The following is a 14,559-nucleotide window of genomic DNA, read 5'->3' on the forward strand; positions in this document are numbered from 1 at the left end:
AAAAAAAAAAAAAAAAAAAAAAAATTACTGTTAATATAGTCGCTGCATCCACTGTGTCCAACATATTTTCTCACTGATACTTGGGGTTTTCTGACATAATTTAAACACAATTTAGTTCTTACACATCGTAATTTCAACTCAAGTACTTTTTAAGTTCAACTAATTCCATTTAATATATTACATGCAGTTAAGTGTCAGAAAACATCACATTCAATTTGCACCCAACCACGTTCTAACCATTCAAGTATATTATTTCCATAAAAAGCAGTTTTAAAAGTATGCTAAAGTTTTTTTGTTTTTTTTACAAGGGGGTGATTACAGGTTGACCTGCCATTTTCTTCAGGAATTAAATCAACTTTTAAATGGTTTATGCATATAACTATTTTATATAACACTTTAAAATTCTATTTTTAACCATTCAATAATTTAAGCCTAAAATGCTGGAATGTCATTTAAATTTACAGGCAAGAGTGTTGAGGATTGTGACTCATGTCACCCAGGTTATACACTCACACAGGGTGTTTGTGAGTCACTCTGTATCACTGGAGAATATGCTGAGCCTGAGGTAAACCTCTGTTCCTGTGCAGTCTATTCAAACATGTTTACTTCCTGATCAACTTTGACCCCTTTTTTTTATGAATGTTGTCACCTGATATCTGTTGTGATCTCTCTACAGGAACAGGGCTTTAAGTGTGTGTCATGTGATAAGTCCTGTTTAGAATGCAAAGGTCCTGGGCCTCATAACTGCACCATCTGCCCAGCACAGTTCATTCTGACCGCAGAGGGGCGCTGTCTGCCCTGCTGCACCAACGAAAAACAGGAAGACACCGCTGAAGTTCAGCAGGAGTGCTGTAACTGTACTGAAACCAGAGGTATTGTGACTAAGTGACAATTCTTCTTCAAAATATTACCTGCACTAACAGGTTGATCAGTGACATAATTGACAACATAGGCTCAGTGGAAAACATGCCTCTACCTAGTGATTCATAACACTGCTTTGTGAAGCGTCAAAACCTTTGCAAATAGTTTGTGTGGTTAGAAGCACCTTTCAAAGTGCCAAAGGCACAGGTTTTTACCTAATCTCAGATCAGTTTTATGAATTTGTAGATATTTTTATTGCCACATTTGTTTACTAAAAACAAAGAGTAGTATTTATTAGTCTCTTATTGGTCTTTTATGCAAGCCCCCGATAAAACAATCAAAATAAGCCCTTTGCACAAATCCCTGCAATGTTCTGACCTCAGAACACTTTTATCATGGTGCATAATTTGTAAACTAATACATTTTGTCATATGCATCACATAACAAGCTCCATATGTATGGCTTTGCTGATGTAGTAAACTTGCTCAGTAGCGCACCCGGTACCACACTGCAGTCCCTCGAGTCATGATAAAAGAGCTCAAAGGCTTGTAGAAGCAAGCTAAAATGGCATGGTTGCTACAGAAAGCATGCTTTCCCCTCACTTTTTTTAAACTATCGGTTAGGTTTATGGTAGTGTTTATTGTAGGTAGTACGTTATTTTTAATCGTGAGAACATAAACCTTTCAGCACCACTCGCCAGACATTGATTGCTGTATGTCACGAGAGTTCGGAAATGCAAAGTAATACAATTTTGCCAGATTGATGCTTATAAGTTTAGAATAAAACTGAACATGCTTTTACTACCACTCACTGGACATTTCACTTTAAAAGTGTTGCAAAATGCATAGTAATATTTTGCAGAAAATTTGCATGTTTTTTTTTTTTCCCCAATGAGCCTGGCTTGGATTTTTATTTGTGGGTGAACTAATAATAGTTGTCCTGTCTTTATTCTTTGTGCGAGGCTTTAGAATAAACTTTTATTTCTATTAAAGGTGAGTGTGTCCTCAGCACTAACTTTGCCTTCCGTAATCATGAAGAAGAGGAATATACAGGAAACCTGCCACTCTTCATCACCGCCTCCATCCTGCTTGTTTTGGCCTTGATTGCTGTAATCATCCTCATTAAGCGTTCTCTTTCCAAACGACCCATGCCTGAGCCTGCTGTCCCGCGTGGGTATGAAAAACTGGGCAACGGTGGCGGCAGAGACAGCTTCTACAGAGGCACATCATCATCCACCTCTGCCTACGGTGGTCAAGCAAGCTCTAGTTCTGGACGGTTCCGTGAGTCGCAGCTGGTGGACCTCGGTGATCAGAAGGGGAATCGGGATGATGACGATGAAGATGACGAAGACGAAGATATTGTGTACATGGGACAGGACGGCACTGTGTATCGCAAATTCAGATATGGGCAGCTGGGAGACGAGCAGGAGGATGAGTTAGAATATGACGATGAGAGCTACAACTACCGATAACTTCTTCAGCTGTTTAAATGAAAATATATTCTGCAGGCTTACTGAAATTTGTCACTTAGAATGCAAAAGCAACATGTATAATTAAACCAAAATGTGTGGACAGTTCAGCAAAGTTTTGATCTGAAATGTGAATAATTATTGTTTATGATGATGTAGTGACAATGACAAATTGTAGCTTAAGATTTCATTCAATAGTTATCTCAGCTGCTCGTCTTTTCTGATCTTTTTGTCTTTCAGCTGTTATGAAGACTTTTTGTTTTGTTCTACGTGTGAGTGAATTTTTTTGGAATGTGTGCATTGTCAACAGTCCCTGTGCAGTACTTTTCTTTACATGATAGTAGCAGAAGTACAAAGGATCCCAGAAGTACAAACGAGTACAAATTCCCCACTTATAATTTTGGCCTTGGTCATGATTTTGTTGTGAAAGTGTGTCAGCTATGAATTTTAATAAAAGCATAACGTGTTAATTTACTATTTCAGTGTCAATTTTTGATATTTCAATTATCGAAATCCAGTACAAAAATACTTTTGTCCCTCCAGTTACATTTGTGTCTTCATCATATTTTTAAACATAATTCCAAACTGAGCTATTAAAATGGTATTGAACCAAATTTTGTGATGGTTTGCATCAGATAACAAAAGAATATCAAAGGAAATTATATTATATTTGAATGTGATTAAAAACCTGCACTATAAGAAAAAACCTTATCTCTTATCCGTTATCTACCAGAACATTATGCATTAATTTTACAGACATTTCCTTTAACCCTAAAATACAATTCAAATGTAATTAAAAATAAATAACTGTGAATAATCAATACAAGAACTGTAATTCTTGTGTAAACTATTCCAACATAAAACTACATAAAATGTATTCATAGCAAATGTGCGTTTTAAAGAACTGGACAGTATTGGAATACGCAGAGTTTTGTAATGTAAAATTAAATTAAATTCATTTCAAATTACTACGTTGAATTTATAATATCAAATGTATTAAAAGATGAATAAAACATAATATGATTTTTAAAAGAAATGTCATAGGTATGAGAATATTACATCAAATAGCACCAATAACACAACTGCTCAGATATGATTTTAATTTATTGATTTACTCTGCAATATGACATACATCTCGATCTCAATATGCTCTGCTGGAGAAGGCCTCTGGAACAAATTTCATCTATCACATTATTCAGTAGAATTTCAGTCTATAAGGATCATATATCAAGAACCAGGGACACATGCAGTGATACAATCACACACATAATGTCTCTCATATATTCACACACACACTTGTAGACTTAGATATTGTGCTTTACAGCAATCTTTTTAAGTCCCTTTATTTTAGTTCCCAAACCTGTTAGCAGGAAGAACTTGGGAGACCTAACAGCATGTAAACACATAAACAGATAATCACACACGCACATACAAACCTATTCACATACACACCCTCACACACTGACACAAGAGTTCAAAAGTAGACAGAGCAGTCACACTGAACGTGAAAACCTCTGAAACAACATGCTCTTAGGATTTGACAGATCTTTGATTGTGGCAACTATTTTTACCTTTATACATGGCAAACACTCAAAAAGACATCAAAGTTCTGAAACATCTAGGACTGATTTTAGTGTTGTGAGCACAAGAACAATTAATGCATCACTATGGCTTGATTCTTAAAGGTGAAGTGTGTCATTCCAGCGCCCCTAGTGGCTCCAAAGAGAATTGTTCATATGAATGATCAGGGGGGTAGTTTTGATACAAGTCTGATTGCTTGGAAAAGTAATAGCACACCTCTCCACAAAAGTCACGCGAGTTGAGGTTTTATTCAAACCCACTGATAATATTTAGAGTTAGTGGTTTTGAAATCCCCTTTGAATAATATATGCAACATTTGGGTTTCGGAATAAAAATCATTCATTTTCTCCATTAAAGAATTGATTTATAATAACTTATAAAATACCTTAAAAACTTATAAACCATTAAAGATAGACCTACTGTGAGGTACAAGGTTGTTGATCAATGCAGTATATGCTTTTGTTAAAGCTATAATTCATTGTTTCGACTTTTTTCTCAAAATGTTTTAATTATGTTTAACAGTGAAATTCCTAGTGGAAAACTACTTTATCTATGATTATATATACTATATCAACATCTTTGAATCTTTTTTTCCTCTGTGTTAATTAGATTCTGTCATTCGCAATACTTCATGAGATTTTTAGCTTCAAATCTAATTTTGTAATGTCGTAATTAGCCTTGTAGCTTGTTGGTTTGGTTCATAGCTTATGTCTCGTTAATAATCCCTACAGGAAAAACAAGTGGATGAATTACTTCCATAACCGAGGTTGCACTCTATAGCAGTTTATAGTAGCAAGCACTGGGTTTCACAAATGTTCTCAAGCCACCTGTTGAGGCAATATCCACTAATGTTTGAAAGAATATTTAACTGCACAAATGTTTTAAAAGAGCCACAAAAGTCTTTATGCTACTTTGTTCAGGAAGTCAACCTGGGCTTAAAGTAATAGAGGAAGCATTTTAGCATAACACACTTGACATTTAAGAACTACAAATGATTTCTCCCTGCTGATTTTGAACTGATGCATATAAAGTGATATGAGATGTTGTTTAAATTTAAACCTGACTCATATTGTTTCTGACAATGGCAATAATTAACTAGTGCTCTATTTTCTGTGTCCCCAAGTCATCAATTTAGCATGAGAGGGTAGAGAGTTGGCATTAGTGCTAACAGGGTGCTACGCTTTGAGAATAACCTTGCATGCACTAATATTAATACAGAGCAGCTGAAGTGACAGGATTTTGCCCTTTATGCATGCTCCAATTAGAAAAAATACCTGACGGTGAAAATTAGGAGTCTAAAGGGGAAAAGTACTACATTATATTATTGCTAAAATGCCTCTCATGCATAATTCAAGTAACAAGAGAAACGTTTGCAAGACGATAGGAGACAAAGAATGATCCAAGCAATGCGCTGGTTTAAGTGAGAAGAATTATTACATTTGAGGTGATTTGTGTTGAAGAATATGTGGTGCTGCACTATTCATCCCAGCACTGTGAGATACCAAAGCACAAAAATACCCTTTTCTCTTATTTTATACGATTATTGCATCCACATCAGTGTACAATAATCATTACAATTTGAAATACTCAAAACCTTTACAGACATATTGTTCTTGCACCCACAGCCAACGGCTCTTATGAACTGCTCGCATTGGGTTGAGCTCTGAAACAAATTTTTAAACAGTTAATCATTATTAATAAAATATTGTGATCATTTAGTATTATTTTTAAAAATCAGAAAATGATTTGAATATACTTTAAAGTCGACATGAATCACATCACATCTTTCTTCTGTATTATGATGTATTTCCAAGTGAGTATATCTATATATACCTTGAGTATTAAAGAGGCTCAAGTTCATCACTGAGAGCATCTCACATTATTGCATTATTGTCAACAATTCTTTTTCATTGTCAACATTACTTCTTGGTGATGTCAGCAGAGCATTAGAGTTTAAGGAATGTTTTGAATGGAAAAAATAACATGCACTGATGAATCATGCAGCATGAGGAACATGTAAAAAGGGTATGTTGTGATTTCATGTTGACTTTAAACATAATGCTTGACTTGAAATGGCTATTTACTACACGATTAAGAAATCTTACATTGATTCTTGTGGTTTCTCACTTCCTTGGAGAAAGCTGTTGATTCTTTATAAAGAAATGAAAAAGACAAACATGTTCATATAGCCAGAGCACTGTATTGTAGTATGACATAAAAAAAAACAAAGAGTCAAAGGTCTCAAACATCTTCTATAATACTCACTTAGAGCTCTCTGCTGCTTCCCGCAACTCCTCATCCAGTCTAGAGAGGCAAAGATAAACTTATTATTCATTATTTTAGCTCAAAAACATTTTTTAAATTTAATTTTAAAAATGTAGAACAGCAAAAACAGTAAAAAATAACACTTTACTCTGATTTTATATTCAAAAATGATACAATTCAATAATTATGTTTACTTATACTTCACTTAAATATTTTAGATTATAGGGGTTTGGTAGACAAAAAAGGTTGAGGACTCCTGGTAAAGCCATCTAACGTTGCTGTTCACCCTAGTGTTTTAAATGTCTGTTCCCATAGAAACATGTCTTCACAGGTTTTAAATGATTGAGTCACAACTCCTGTACAGATTCTCATAAGCACCTCTTCGTCTCGCTCTCACAGTATGTGTGCAGCTGATCAGTGCCTTGATGCTTCCTCTGTTTACTCTTGTACTGCACAGAGCAGTGCCTAAAATAGTTTGCCATACATTTATAAGTCAGTTAAACGTGTGGCTCACCTGATGATGCACTCGGGTATGTGGACGTACTCCATTGGGATGAGCTCCTCCAGTTCTGCTAAGCTGTTCACATACTTGATCTTACTGCTGAACTTTGAGCTGGAAAACATTTATAAATCAATTTTATTTAGTTTGTTGTTGTTGTTGTTGTTATTATTATTATAGAATGAACTTACCATTTACAATACCATTATTTTTATTTATTTATTAAATTTTTTGCTTACCAAGGCTGCATTTATTTGATCAGATATACAGTAGAAAAAAAATAATACTGTGAAACAGTATTACAAATAAAAATAACTATTTTCCATTTTTAATCAATTAAAAAGGCAAAGCAGCCATTTATTTATTCATTTAAACTGTGATTTACTGTATAAAATCTAAACATTTAAAAAATAAATAATAATAATAATATTAAAGTGCCCCTATTATGGATTTTTGAAAATTACCTTTCATGCAGTGTGTAACACGGCTCTAAGTGAATGAAAACATCCTGGCAAGTTTTAAATCTGAAAGTGCACCGTGTATAAAGTTATTGTCTCTCAAAAGAAAGAGTCGACTCTGAATCACTGAAACGAGTCGTTTTTAAAACGAATCCCAAGCCGTTTCATGTTGACGTCAACATGAAACATTAGCATATTGCCCGCCCACTTGCCGCTGGTTTGTGGAGACAGAAGGGACTGTAAAAGTAAGCAAACTTAATTCATGTATGATGGGAAACAAAAAAACTGAAGATTTCTGTTTTTCTCTCTTTCTCTGAAGTCGACAATTTGTAACACAAACTCAGACAATTCTTGATTTGCCAAGAAGAAAACAACAGTTATTGTAAAACACTATTAAAAGTAGTTTCTGGTGAAGCTGCAATGAAATAGAAATATGTTGCCTCTGGAACTAACCGAAATTAATTGGTATTAACATTTCTAAAACTTAACCTGAAATAAAAATTAAAGATTCATTTTAAAATTTAAATGAAAACGGAAAATATGCAAATAAAAGTTAATTCAAAATATTAATAAATACTGTAATAAATAATACAAAAAAAACATTGGTGGGCACTGTAGTCTAGCTTTGCTAGCTAAATTAAGCTAACTCTAACTTCAAATGTATCTTCATCAAACTTGACTATAATGAAGTTGATATTCATCCCATGTGAAGTAATTGTTTGATAATTGGATCTTTCAGGCGTATCTATGGGACAATAACAAAGTGGTGGTAGAGTGGCTGGAAAACCATCTGTCACAGCAGGATGGAACATGTTCAGTCATCAGAGAGAACATTAAATACTTAAAGAGGGACTACGCTCTCAAACACATCCGCAGGTAATTTTCTCCCCTCGGATAGGCATTTAATTAGATTTTTTTGTGTGTAAATTTTCCCATGAATGCAATAGAACACACTACTGTAAAATACAGTAGTTTGGGATCGGTTAGATTTTCTTATGCTTTTCAAAGAAGTATCTTATGTTCACCAAGGCTGCATTTATTTGGTTGGAATTACAGCAAAAACAGTAATACTGTAAAATATTATTACAATTTAAAAGAGCTTTTTACTATTTTAAAATGTAATTTATTCCTGGGAAGGAATTTCAGCAGCTATTACTCCAGTGTCACATGATCCTTCAGACATCATATGCTAATTTGGTGCTCAGGAAACATTATCAATGTTTCAAACAGTTATGCTGCATAATATTTGTGATAAACTGCTACATTTTTAGGATTCTTTGATAAACAGAAAGTTGAAAAGAACAACATTTATTTAAAATGTAGTTGTTTGTTTAAAGTGCCCCTATTATGGATTTTTGAAAATTACCTTTCATGCAGTGTGTAACACGGCTCTAAGTGAATGAAAACATCCTGGCAAGTTTTAAATCTGAAAGTGCACCGTGTATAAAGTTATTGTCTCTCAAAAGAAAGAGTCGACTCTGAATCACTGAAACGAGTCGTTTTTAAAACGAATCCCAAGCCGTTTCATGTTGATGTCAACATGAAACATTAGCATATTGCCCGCCCACTTGTTGGTCTTTTCGGGTTGGTCTGAATGAAAATGCAAATTCATTCTTTGCCACTAGGTGCAGCTTTTGGAGTGGTAAAAATAGCGGTTTCCAGGGTAACGCTGTACACACTGTGCTCACAAATGCTGCTTTATCAGGCATTACAGGCATGATGAAATGAAAATGAGACTAATCGTACCGATCACCGCAGATTAGCGTCACGCAAAGGAGGGGTTTGGAAAAATGAATCGTTAAACGAGTAAGATAAGTAAATAAGTATCGCTTTTTATTTCTCCTCTTTCCTACTACTTGTTTCACTTCTGTTTCAGTTTTTATAACCATTTCTTACTATGTGTAAGTAAGTTGTTGTTTTTTAGCATGTGTGTTTGGCAGTGTTATTTTTTAGTATTACTGATAAACTACTGTCGTTTGATTTGTATTATTTGTATTTGTTATTTATTTAAATTTTAGTTAAATTATGTCTGAATTTTATTTATAAAGTTGTAGCTTTTAGTTTTGGATCTGTTTTTAGTTGTTTTAATACTACAATCGATTGCTTCTGTTGTCCTCATTTGTAAGTCGCTTTGGATAAAAGCGTCTGCTAAATGACTAAATAAAAATAAATAAAAATAAACGAATAGTTTGGGAGTCATTGAGCAAATAGGTAAAAATAAATGCATATTATAAGCCAATGAAAGTGTTTTTTGACCTTGCATGCATGTCAACCTGTTGTTGGGGACTCCCAAAACCAAAATATGAACCTTTCATTACCCATAATGGGGGCACTTTAAGTAAATCAATCAATCAATCAATCCTTTCACTATACCTGATAAACGGTTTCGTGATGGCTAGAACTGTCCTAATGAACCATGATGGGTGAACAATGATGAAAGATTTTAAGTTCTTTCTGAGCCTGAAAAAATGTAAACAACAACATTAGTCTTCTTTTCTTTTTTTATATACTGTATATATTGTGTATTTCATGTTCAGCAGGTATATATTCACCTCCTATCAATCATCTGGTAGCATCTCTTGAGCCAGTTGAGGCCAGGCATCCTCCGGTGTGGAGTGGCTCCATTCAAGTACACAATCATGTAATCCTCTGCTACCATGAGCTCTAGTGTACTGATAACATACCTGAGGAGGAATTCACATTTATTTAGTGATTTGTTCTCAGTATAGCTAATATTATTCTATTTTAGGTCAGGATGAACAAGCCTCATATAATAGTTTGACTGAACTCACAAGAAGAGGTTCTCCATGATCTCGTGATAGTCCTCTCTGTCACTGTCAGGGAGGAAGCATGCAGCAAATACAATGATGGCATTTGCGTCATTGCCATAGTACCCTGTGGGTAAAGAAAAAAAAACAGATTTAAAGGATCACGTAAATTATAATGGAATAAAATGCCACTTAGGTGTACTTAAAGCGAATACACTTTCATGACTGTTTATTAACACACATATTTTGATGTGTTGACTAACATATTAAAGCACAAGTATTATAACTGTGCTATGTTTAAAAAAGTTAACTTTAAATGTACTAAATTACCATTATAAATGTGTAATGTGTTTTAATAGATATTAAAGTATATTTTAATATATGATAAACAGTACACTTTAACCATATTTCAAAGACAACAGAAATTACAAAATTATGAAATATTCACATTTATTTATTTAGAAAATGTTGCTTTTATCCAAAGCAACTTACAAATAGGAATACATCAAGCGACTTACTGTAGCATAAGGGAACAATAAGTTTTAGCAATACAAAATTTCATAAGTCCTAAATAAGTAGGTCAAAAAGCACTCTTAAAGGGGTCATATGATGCGATTTCAAGTTTTCCTTTCTCTTTGGAGTGTTACAAGCTGATTGTGCATAGATAAGATCCCTGAAGTTGCAAAGACTAAAGTCTCAAAACCAAAGAGATATTCTTTATCAAAGTTAAGACTCTGCCACGCCCCCCTAAAACGGCTCATTCTAACACGCCCCCACATATCTACCCCACTATGTGGAAATATTTGCATAATCCCGCCGCAAATGTGCACGCAAAGAAAGAAGGCATGGTGTCAGTAACCGCAGTTAGTGTTGAAGCAACCATGTCAGGGAGACGCTGTGTGTTTCAGTGCGAGTTTTCCTACACCGTTCATAGGCTTGCAGCCTCCATGTTACAGCTAATGCTGTGAGATTTTATGTTTGTTTTGTCTTAAACATAAAATAACCTGATCCTGTTTGATCAAGGCATGCGATTGTTCTGACCAATTTTCAGCATAAATTTTTCATCTTGCATCAAAATTCTGTCTATTCATTGTATGCATTTGAAATATATAGTGGGGTTTTGTTTTATTGTACCCAAGTGTACCTAAAATAAAAAGTGTTTATTGTTGAAATATTCAATCAATTTTGTACTGCCCTTCGGAAGCAACAGAAGATACTTGCATGTTTCCCAGAAGACAAATTAAGTACAATTTACCTTGATCTTCAAATTCAATTCTCTTAATGCATTGTGTTTCCTTGTGTGTGTGAGTCACTCAGTTGTCCTCAGTGTGAAAAGAGGGATCTCAAAATCATACAGTCACTGCTGGAAAGGGTTCAAATATGCAAAAGATGCTGGAAAACTGAAGAATCTGCAGGACATGGAGGATTTTTCTGAAGAACAGGGCTCAGTTGAACTGTTCAGAACAAACAAGGGACTCATGAACAACCATCACAAAACAAGAAAACAGTCGTAGATCATCCAGGTAACCACACACAGTATTAAGAACCAAGGGTTCCCAAAATTTTGAATGGGGTTATTTTAATAATTTCAGCTATTTTTTTGTCTTGTGGACTATATGTAAACATCTTTTATAAGAGACTCATGAACAACCATCACAAAACAAACAAACAGTCGTGGATCATCCAGGTGACACACACAATATTAAGAACCAAGGGTTCACAAACCTTTGAAGGGGGTTATTTTAATAATTTCAGCCATTTTTTTTTTTTGTCTAGTGGACTATATGTAATCATCTTTTATGTAAAATATATTACTCAGGACAGTACTAAATAGAAAATAACATGCATTTTGTATGATCTCTCTTATTTTGTTAAATTTATTCACTTTTTCACAGATTCTGCAAGGGGTTCCCAAACTTTCTCATGCCACTGTAAATTGAAACTATAATACAGTTTAATTTAATTGTAAATAATCCACGTAAGTGGCTTAAAACATTGTTCAATTCACACTTAAGTATGGTCCGGGCGTTTTAATATGCTTTCCTACCTGCCTGTCAACATATGTATTAGCATACCTCTGCGCACCCAATTCCTCGCAGACAGGATACGTCATCAGCGCGTTCACGCACGCTGTGCAGACAGAGCGAGGATGGCAGGCAAACATCAACAACCCGATCTTCCTTCCTGGTATTGTAGTACTTTTAAAGATTTCTCACTGGTGAATGACACATGATGTAGCCCAGCGGTTAATCTAGTCCTCGCGCCAGCTCGTTAGAAGTGAGCTACGTGCATGAACTGTGTTCCGATCGATATGATCCCTACACAGTGTTCATTGCTCCCTACTCCCTGAGCAGGGGAAATCCGTTGAAGTTTACTTCACTTCGGAACATGGGCTGGAATTGGGAACCTGATGTAGCCTATTGTGGTAATGTTGTCTCTGGTCTGTAAGCATAAATGCGTTCAGGGGGCGTGGCTTTGGACGGCGATTGCAGGGAGGGTGGGACGTTCGCTTTCAGTGCTATCAGGCTAAAGTTAGCATTTTCCAAGATCTCCTATTGCACCTTTAAGTATGTAGTATTTATGTAATAAGTACTCTTTTTCAAAGTATGCTGACGTGCTAAAACCACACAACCACAATAATGCTTCCAATGAAAACATTTCGGGCACGTGTACAGGACCACAAATAAATGCAAATGCTGAAAGTATAAGCCCTTAACCATAACCTTTAAACATTACACGTTAATGTAATACTGATTTGATAGAATCGCTGGAAGCACTTTATTTTTCAGTCCTGTTCTGCGTGTACATACTATGTAGCGATTGCAATAACTGGGTAATAACTAGGATCCTGACTAGGTAATAACTAACCATGAACCTACCCCTAAACCTAAACTTAACGCATATAGGTACTATGTACTAGCCAGTACTTTCTTGGCTAAGTACACATACTGTAAAATAAAGTGTAACCAAATCACCTACCAATCTTTTCTGTGCAAACAATCCGCAAGTGGATGGTTAAGGCATTACAGCTCAAATATCAAACATTTTATTTAAAGGTCCATGTAAGTCCCTCAACAACATAGGAGCTTCACAAATACTCCATTGTAGTTGCCCCATAAACTTCCATTGTAGGAAAATACATGCATTTCTCCGCATGTCTTTGCACAATAAGAAAAGAGTCTCTGTGTGAACCAGTCTCTTTACTTTACATTTAACCCAAAAAATGATTTTACATTTTCTTTGAAATATTCCTTTAACATACCTCCATGGGATATGACTTTTTGGTAAGGTTCAATGCTCTTCATGTTGATGCGGTGTTCTTGCTCTCCAATGACGACGGTTCTCCAGAGTTTGGAATCCTGCCGCTCCTCCTGAGCACTGTATGTGGGAATGGGCTCAACTGTTTCTTTAACAGAATCACTCTGGGATGCTTGAGGCTCTGAAAAAATTGATAAATCTCTTAATAAATAATAAATCTCTTTTTTATATTAAACAATTGTTTACAAGTTTTTATGTCCTACCTTCCCAGTCTATTTCATGGTCAGTATAATCTGCTTCGTCAGGTGTGTCCAGATCATCCACATTGATGTCCAGGTCATCTGGTGTGTCGAACAGGTCATCCTCACTTTGGTCCAACGATAGACTTATACGAGGAGCCGAGAGCTTCTTCCTCTGAGAGGCCACGCCCCCTTGGCCCTGCAGGGGCAGGGAGGTGGGTGGAGCTAGTGGATTCAACAGACAATCAATAAACATTTAGAAAATGATGCATCTGTTTGTCATGCTATTTTAGATTGGTTTATTTGAATATTGTTCCAGGATTGACAAAGTTTCAGGAACGTGCCCATCTTGACTAAATCATGTTAAAGGGGTCACATGATGCTGCTAAAAATAACATTATTTTGTGTATTTGGTGTAAAGAATGTGTAGAAGAAGAGAATGTTACTTTATACCTCGGATTCATAACAGCTTCACTGTTCTGTCAGTTTGAAGTAGTCTTTGTAAAGGTATTCAATCGTCTTGTGATATTTTGAGGCATATTCTAGAGTGTCAGTGTTTTTCAGTCTCACCTGGTCTACACTCTGCCCCCTCAAAACTCATCTTGTGTTCATGAGTCTGGTCCATCCCCTCATCGCCAGAAGGGGAACTATGAGAATCAAATGTATAGCCACCGTCATCATCATCATCACTGCACTCAAATATTTTTGTCAGGGAATATTAAAATTCTTCTTCTTCTTCATATTTTTATTATTATACTGTAAATGGAGTACTTTCAGTACTTTCACATAGACTTCTAGTTAAATGTATTTTACAAACAAATAATAAAAAATAGCAATAATAATAAAAATAATTATAATAATATAATTATTATTATTATAAACATTATTTTACATTTTCACTTTCACATAGACTTCTAGTCAAATGTGCAATAACAACAACCAACAACAACATCATCATCATTATTATTATTATTGTTATGGAGTACTTTCATTACTTTCACATAGACTACAGGTGCATCTCAATAAATTAGAATGTCGTGGAAAAGTTCATTTATTTCAGTAATTCAACAAATTGTGAAACTCGTGTATTAAATAAATTCAATGCACACAGACTGAAGTAGTTTAAGTCTTTGGTTCTTTTAATTGTGATGATTTTGGCTCA

The 14,559-nt window shown here is 35.1% G+C and overlaps 2 protein-coding genes across 2 annotated transcripts in view; one reads left to right on the top strand and one right to left on the bottom strand.

Annotated features, from left to right (window-relative positions):
* pcsk5a (proprotein convertase subtilisin/kexin type 5a) overlaps positions 1–2,380 on the top strand; it is a 43,762-nt gene extending 41,382 nt beyond the window's left edge. Inside the window, exons 35-37 of the mRNA XM_016538310.1 lie at positions 465–565; positions 677–872; positions 1,854–2,380. Of these exons, the coding sequence (XP_016393796.1) occupies positions 465–565; positions 677–872; positions 1,854–2,332 (776 nt within the window). The 3' untranslated portion in view covers positions 2,333–2,380. The remainder of the gene's footprint in view (positions 1–464; positions 566–676; positions 873–1,853) is intronic.
* A 2,173-nt stretch (positions 2,381–4,553) lies between these two features.
* Positions 4,554–14,559, bottom strand: part of LOC107728214 (protein prune homolog 2-like) — a 14,289-nt gene continuing 4,283 nt past the window's right edge. Inside the window, exons 2-11 of the mRNA XM_016538311.1 lie at positions 13,968–14,044; positions 13,422–13,622; positions 13,163–13,339; positions 9,925–10,027; positions 9,685–9,816; positions 9,506–9,592; positions 6,690–6,788; positions 6,176–6,214; positions 6,016–6,060; positions 4,554–5,573 (exon numbers count right to left, since the gene is read on the bottom strand). Coding sequence (XP_016393797.1) covers positions 5,546–5,573; positions 6,016–6,060; positions 6,176–6,214; positions 6,690–6,788; positions 9,506–9,592; positions 9,685–9,816; positions 9,925–10,027; positions 13,163–13,339; positions 13,422–13,622; positions 13,968–14,022 — 966 coding nt within the window. The 5' untranslated portion in view covers positions 14,023–14,044 and the 3' untranslated portion in view covers positions 4,554–5,545. The remainder of the gene's footprint in view (positions 5,574–6,015; positions 6,061–6,175; positions 6,215–6,689; positions 6,789–9,505; positions 9,593–9,684; positions 9,817–9,924; positions 10,028–13,162; positions 13,340–13,421; positions 13,623–13,967; positions 14,045–14,559) is intronic.

Source organism: Sinocyclocheilus rhinocerous, unplaced genomic scaffold (genome assembly GCF_001515625.1).
Source record: "Sinocyclocheilus rhinocerous isolate Xijiao unplaced genomic scaffold, SAMN03320098_v1.1 scaffold847, whole genome shotgun sequence".
Classification (NCBI taxonomy): Eukaryota; Metazoa; Chordata; class Actinopteri; order Cypriniformes; family Cyprinidae; genus Sinocyclocheilus; species Sinocyclocheilus rhinocerous.